Source organism: Scylla paramamosain, chromosome 49 (genome assembly GCF_035594125.1).
Source record: "Scylla paramamosain isolate STU-SP2022 chromosome 49, ASM3559412v1, whole genome shotgun sequence".
NCBI lineage: Eukaryota > Metazoa > Arthropoda > Malacostraca > Decapoda > Portunidae > Scylla > Scylla paramamosain.
This window is the reverse complement of record NC_087199.1, coordinates 420001-427250: the sequence shown is the minus strand read 5'-3', so window position 1 is coordinate 427250 and position 7250 is coordinate 420001. Positions and strand designations below refer to the sequence as shown.

Below are 7250 nucleotides of genomic sequence, written 5' to 3'. Positions count from 1 at the left end.
AGACGATTTTGAAAGTAATAATTTAAAAACCTGGTGATATTTCGGGTAATAATGGAATCTTGAAGGTACGATAATCTGCAGCCATGTACGATAGTCTTCAAAGTGAATAAAACAACAACAGCAACAACAACAACAACAACAATAACAAGAAAGAAAGAAAAAAAAGACGATTTTGAAAGTAATAATTTAAAAACCTGGTGATATTTCGGGTAATAATGGAATCTTGAAGGTACGATAATCTGCAGCCATGTACGATAGTCTTCAAAGTGCAATTATTCGTAAACATAGCAAAGGTTTGGGTAAAAACGAAACAAATAGAGACTAATAAAACTTTAGAAACACAGCAATATAGGAATCTCATTTATTTAGATGCTTTTTAAAAACGATAGGCTTAAAAATACACGGTTTGGGAATGAAAAGATTAAACACAAACAAAAATCAGGATAACAGGATAAACAGGTCGATTTACAGACAAGAAGAGGGAAAGCAAATAAAAATAAAGGGAAAATATAAAGAATGACTTGAAAAAAAAAAAAAGGAGGAAAACTTAGAAAAAAAAAATCTTAAATAATATAACTTAAATACTATACAAGTGTGTGCGTGTGTGTGTGTGTTCGTGCGTATGTGTGTATGTGTCATTGTCTTTATCAAATTCCCTGTAAATATGAAATGACTGTTTTTTTTTGTTTTTTTTTTGTTTTTTTTTTCAAAGTACACAATGAGGCTACGAGTATAAAAAAAAAATAGCTTAATTAAAAGTGAGGGAGCGTATTTAAGGCAGTTCATTAATTTCTGCGTATATAAAATGACTTTGTGTTTTCTTAAGTAATCCTACGAGCCTATAAAATTATTTGTAAGTAATTTGTAAGTAATTTAGTGGGAGGTTATATTTAATTGAGGGTAAAATATGAAAAATTTGTACACCTTTTTATTATTATTATTATTATTATTATTATTATTATTATTATTATTATTATTATTAGAGGTATTCCTTTTTACTATCATAATCATCATCATCATCATCATTACTACTACTACTACTACTACTACTACTACTACTGTGAGAATATATGTAAATTTTAAGAAACCTGAACAATCTCTCTCTCTCTCTCTCTCTCTCTCTCTCTCTCTCTCTCCGTCAACAACAACAATAACAAGAACAACAATACTCCGCACGCACACACACACTCTCTCTCCCTCTCCCTCTCTCTCTCTCTCTCTCTCTCTCTCTCTCTCTCACAGCTTAGTATATTCACTGTCTCCTGCCTTGGGGAGGGCGGGGGGGTGGGTGACAGAGGAGGAAGAGATAGAGGAGATGGAAGGACGAGGGAAGAAGGAGAGAGGACCAGATGACACAGAATTTCTATTCCTGACATGCCTTCGACAAAACTGTGTTAGCAGCGTCAAATTAGCAAGGGAATTCGTGGGAGAGAGCGTGGGCGTGTAGGAGATGGTGTCGTAAGGCGGGGGCGCTGGAGGAGTAGCAGTAGTGGCAGTAGGAGAGGCATTGTTACCAGAAGTGTTTGAGGAACGAGACCTTAAAAGCATTAGGTACAATAATTCGTCTGCGTTGCTTTTCTGTGGCTTGGGGGTCGGTATCCCCTGCTTGCCCCCTTCTACAGGCACCCCAGGCTTCCCCTCCCCCTGCCCCCACCCCCACTATCCCCTTCAAAATCGACAATTCATCCTGATCTTTAATAAAACCTGAATTCACGCAGCCACCTTTCTCCAGATCAATCCTAGCGCTGCCACCATTTGTCGCCTCCTCCTCTTCCTCTTCTTCTGGCCCGTCGTCGTCGTGGTGGTGGTGGTGGTAGAGGAGTCTGTCAAAGGTGGTGAGGGCTCGTGTCTCCTGGTGGTGCAGTAAGCGCTCAATGAAGTCCAGCATCGCGTTCATGCCCTCCAGCTCCTCCCGGTGCGTCTGTTACGGAGAGAGAGAGAGAGAGAGAGAGAGAGAGAGAGAGAGAGAGAGAGAGAGAGAGAGAGAGAGAGAGAGAGAGAGAGAGAGAGAGGGTTTGGTTAAGTTTGTTTTAGATAATAGTGGTTTTTCTTCCTCTTCTTCTTCTTCTGCTACTACTACTACTACTACTACTACTACTACTACTACTACTACTACTACTACTACTGCTATTAACCTAATCTAACTTAACCTAACAAGTAAACCAACAAACGGACAAATTAACTGACCACTACCACCATCACCACCAACCCCCCCCAGCCCCCCCACGCCCCTAAACCCACCAGAGAGGGCGCAAAGAGATCAGACTCAGAGGCGGAGCGAGGGCGTGTGCAGGGCGCCCCGTGGTTGCGTGGGCTGGGGCGTGGCGAGTCCGTGAGGGCATCAAGTTCAAGAGTAAGCTTTTGGGAAGGTTTGGCCCGTTTTCTGTTGTTCTTCTCGTCTCCGTCTTCTTCAGGGTAAACTCTATTTTTGTTGTTGATGGCCTGTTGGGGATGTGGACAGGTTACTGGGGTGTTTGGGGGTGTTTGGGGGTGTTTGCGTGTGTTTAGGGTGTGTTTTGGGTGTGTTTTGGGTGTGTTTGGGTGTGTTTTGGTGTGTTTGGGGGTGTTTTTGGGGGTGTTTGCGTGTGTTTGGGTGTGTTTTGGGTGTGTTTGGGTGCTTCAACTAGAGCCTTTTGAAAGCAGAAATATTGTTAATCTGTCACTAGAACCTTAAAAACACCCTTGAAAACCCTCGTCACTTCAACTACAGCCTTTGGAAAGCAGAAATATTGTTAATCTGCCACTAGAACCTTAAAAACACCCTTGAAAACCCGCGTCACTTCAACTACAGTCTTTGGAAAGCAGAAATATTGTTAATCTGCCACTAGAACCTTAAAAACACCCTTGAAAACCCGCGTCACTTCAACTAGAGCCTTTGGAAAGCAGAAATATTGTTAATCTGCCACTAGAACCTTAAAAACACCCTTGAAAACCCGCGTAACTTCAACTACAGCCTTTGGAAAGCAGAAATATTGTTAATCTGCCACTAGAACCTTAAAAACACCCTTGAAAACCCGCGTCACTTCAACTACAGCGTTTGAGATGCAGAAATATTGTTAATCTGCCACTAGAACCTTAAAAACACCCTTGAAAACCCGCGTCACTTCAACTACAGCCTTTGGAAAGCAGAAATATTGTTAATCTGCCACTAGAACCTTAAAAACACCCTTGAAAACCCGCGTCACTTCAACTACAGTCTTTGGAAAGCAGAAATATTGTTAATCTGCCACTAGAACCTTAAAAACACCCTTGAAAACCCGCGTCACTTCAACTAGAGCCTTTGGAAAGCAGAAATATTGTTAATCTGCCACTAGAACCTTAAAAACACCCTTGAAAACCCGCGTCACTTCAACTACAGCCTTTGGAAAGCAGAAATATTGTTAATCTGCCACTAGAACCTTAAAAACACCCTTGAAAACCCTCGTCACTTCAACTACAGCCTTTGGAAAGCAGAAATATTGTTAATCTGCCACTAGAACCTTAAAAACACCCTTGAAAACCTGCGTCACTTCAACTACAGCCTTTGGAAAGCAGAAATATTGTTAATCTGCCACTAGAACCTTAAAAACACCCTTGAAAACCCTCGCCACTTCAACTAGAGCCTTTGAAACGCAGTGGAGAGGCTGCATCATGAACAGCTGAACAGCCAGAAGGAAGATGTACTAGAGAGGTGTGGCGCAAGTACGAGGGAATTTAAGGAGGGAACCTGGCGTAGTGCTGGGTACTAAAAAGCCTTACCAGTTTATAGAAGAGATAGACAAAATGCAGAACAGGTGTATATACATGTATTAGCAGTCACACACGCACACACACACACACAGAGACACATACTTACCCTGCGCACGGTGCCTAGATCTCTGTGGACTCGCACCACGTGTTTCTTAAGTGCGGAAGCCATTTTTTTCTCCAAGTTGAGAATCTGTATGTACAAAGACAGATAGATAGATAGATAGATAGACAAGGGTAGATGTATAGATAGAGAAAGAGTTAATTTTTCTCACAGATGGAAGGGTTAACAAGCATAATTTAGACACGTAGATGAAAAAAGAAGATTATTTTATTCATTACACGTTTATGTGATAATCCTGCGACTTGTAGACCAGGTGAGCAAAGGTAATTGGTCACAGAATAAACCCTTTTAATGTGTCTTTATCACCCCATTGTTAAAAATACGTGGCTTTTATGTACCTGTCTTAAAATAATGTTTGATCTGGCAGCTGTGACCTCACCTGACCTCACCTGACCTCACCTGACCTGACCTGACCAGAGGAATACTCACCTTTTTAGACTTCAACGCCTTCTGCACAAAGGTGATGATCATGATGATGTACCCCAGGCCAAAGATGATCCATACCACCATCACCACCTTGTATACCCACACCCACACGTGATCCCTCTCTTGCTGGCCTGGGTGGGGAGGGGTAGGGGGAAGGGGGAGGGGGTAGGGAAGGGGGAAGGGGGGAAAGATTAGGTTAGGTTTGGTTTGGTTTTGGTTTTGTCTGTTTCTCTCTCTCTCTCTCTCTCTCTCTCTCTCTCTCTCTCTCTCTCTCTCTCTCTCTCTCTCTCTCTCTCTCTCTCTCTCGCCAGGTTAGGTTAGGTTCAGCTAGGTTAGGTTAGGTTAGGTTAGGTTCGGTTCGGTTCGGTTCTCTCTCTCTCTCTCTCTCTCTCTCTCTCTCTCTCTCTCTCTCTCTCTCTCTCTCTCTCTCTCTCTCTCTCTCTCTCTCTCTCTCCAGGTTAGGTTAGGTTCAGCTAGGTTAGGTTAGGTTAGGTTAGGTTAGGTTCTCTCTCTCTCTCTCTCTCTCTCTCTCTCTCTCTCTCTCTCTCTCTCTCTCTCTCTCTCTCTCTCTCTCTCTCTCTCTCTCTCTCTCTCTCCCAACCTTTTTGTTTTCCTTAGGCAGCTTGTAATAGAAAACAAAAGAAGAATTATTACAATATAGAGATAGAAAATATTTGTTAATGTTGAATTTATAATCTTAAAAAAAAAAAGAGAATATTCACTTTTAAATATATTACAAAGATACTGAAGGCTCACCCCACTCACTCACTCACAAACTAACAAACAAACAAACAAGTAAACAAACAAACAACCAAACAGCCAACCAACCACACACACACAAACACACACACACACACACACGTACACAACCCCTACAAACATCCCAGAAACCCCCAAAACACCCCTAAACACCCCAAAACACCCTTTAAACACCCCAAAACACCCTTAAACACCCCAAAACACCCTTTAAACACCCCAAAACACCCCTAAACACCCCAAAACACCCTTAAAACACCCCAAAACACCCCAAAACACCCTTAAACACCCCAAAACACCCTTTAAACACCCCAAAACACCATTTAAACTCCCCAAAACCCCTTTAAACACCCCAAAACACCCTTTAAACACCCCAAAACACCCTTAAACACCCCAAAACATCCCAAAACACCCTTTAAAACACCCCTACACCCCTTTAAACACCCCAAAACACCCCAAAACACCCTTAAACACCCCAAAACACCCTTTAAACACCCCAAAACACCCTTAAAACACCCCAAAACACCTCTGTGACCCCTACAAACTCCCTGCACTCACCAGCCACATGATCACCGAAGCCTATGGTGGTGAGGGTGATGAAGGAGAAGTAGAAGGCGTCAAGATAGGTCCACCCATCTTCCACTTCCATTAGAACGAGAGAAGGGATCACCAGGAATACCACGAGGCCTGGTACTAGGAAGACAATTGAATCCACAACTACTGTTACCCATGTTTTGTATCTAGACGCCCATTGTCTCACGTCCCAGTGCATCACCTGTTGAGGGGAACGTCGTAATGAAAGGGTTAGGAGGTGGTGGTGGTGGTGGAGGTGGTGGTGGTGGTGGAGGTGGACAGGTGATTATTCAAGTTTTTTGTGGTTGAGAAGGTTGAGAAGGAGAGAGAAGGAGAGAGAAGGAGGGAGAGAAGGAGGGAGAAGGAGGGAGAAAGAGAGAGGAGGTGATAATTATAGTGTTTTTTGCAGTTAAGATCAAGGGAAGAGGAGGAAGAGGAGAAGCAGGAGGAGGAGGAGAGAGAGAGAGAGGTAATAAGAGTGTTTTAAGCAAAGAAGAAGGGAGGAGGAGGAAGAGGAGGAGGGGAATACAAGGGAGAGAAGGAAGAGGAGGAGGAGGAGAAGAGAGGAAGAGAGAGATGGAGAGGAGGCTTTTGTACTTGAGAAAGAGGAGGAGGAGGAGGAGGAGGAGGAGGAGGAGGAGGAGGAGGAGGAGGAGGAGGAGGAAGACTCACAAGCTTATATTACCATCGTCTTTCTCCTCTTCCTTCGTTTCAAATCTTTAATCTTCCTCCTCCTCCTCCTCTTCCTCCTCCAGGCTACAGCAGAGGAGGAGGAGGAGGAGGAGGAGGAGGAGGAGGAGGAGGAGGAGGGGAAGGAATGTCAGACTTAGTCATATTTTTTGTGTTTTTCATTTTTTTTTTTTTATAATTTAATATTTTGTGTTTAGTCTCCCCGTGAAAGAAAATGGGTTTTGTTTAGTTACCCGTGAAATTTTTAAAAGGCAGTTCCGTTTTCTGTTGCGTTTTGGTGTTTTTTTTTTTGTAATAGAAGTAGTAGTAGTAGTAGTAATAGTAGTAGTAGTAGTACATCTTTACTACTACTACTACTACTACTACTACTACTACTAATAATAATAATAATAATAATAATAATATTCAGCATTTGAATTCCTTAACACACGCACACACGCACAGATTCTCTCTCTCTCTCTCTCTCTCTCTCTCTCTCTCTCTCTCTCTCTCTCTCTCTCTCTCTCGTTATCAAATAATCAATTTTTCTATTTAATTAATTTTTCTAATTCTTTTTAATAAGGAATTTTTTAAAACCGTGAATAATTGTTTGTTTGTTTGTTTGTTTGTTTGTTTGTTTGTTTGTTTTGTTTGTTTTGATTTTTCGAGGTATTTTGTTGTAATTGTTTGTTTGTTTGTTTGTTTGTTTTCATTTTTCTTAATTTCTTTCTTTATCTTCTCTTCATTAGTGTGTGTGTGTGTGTGTGTGTGTGTGTGTGTGTGTGTAACTGTTTTTTCCTTCCCCTGTGTGTATGTATGTGTGTGTGTGTGTGTTTTCCTAGTGTGCGTGCGTGCGTGCGTGTGTTGCAATGCGCTTTCAAGGTGTACTGGGAAAACCTGTATGTCTGTATGTCTGTGTGTCTGTGTTTCCCCGAGACAGGTTTGGTAACACTGTCGGGGAAAAAAATTATAAGTT

The 7250-nt window shown here is 42.0% G+C and overlaps 1 protein-coding gene across 2 annotated transcripts in view; it reads right to left on the bottom strand.

The window, feature by feature from the left end:
• Positions 1–347: 347 nt before the first annotated feature.
• Positions 348–7250, bottom strand: part of LOC135095515 (open rectifier potassium channel protein 1-like) — an 11158-nt gene continuing 4255 nt past the window's right edge. For both annotated transcript variants that reach the window (XM_063996380.1, XM_063996379.1), the window contains 5 exons: positions 5591–5807; positions 4280–4407; positions 3836–3919; positions 2242–2442; positions 348–1921 (listed from right to left, as the gene is read on the bottom strand). In XM_063996380.1, the coding sequence (XP_063852450.1) occupies positions 1511–1921; positions 2242–2442; positions 3836–3919; positions 4280–4407; positions 5591–5807 (1041 nt within the window). In that variant the 3' untranslated portion in view covers positions 348–1510. The remainder of the gene's footprint in view (positions 1922–2241; positions 2443–3835; positions 3920–4279; positions 4408–5590; positions 5808–7250) is intronic.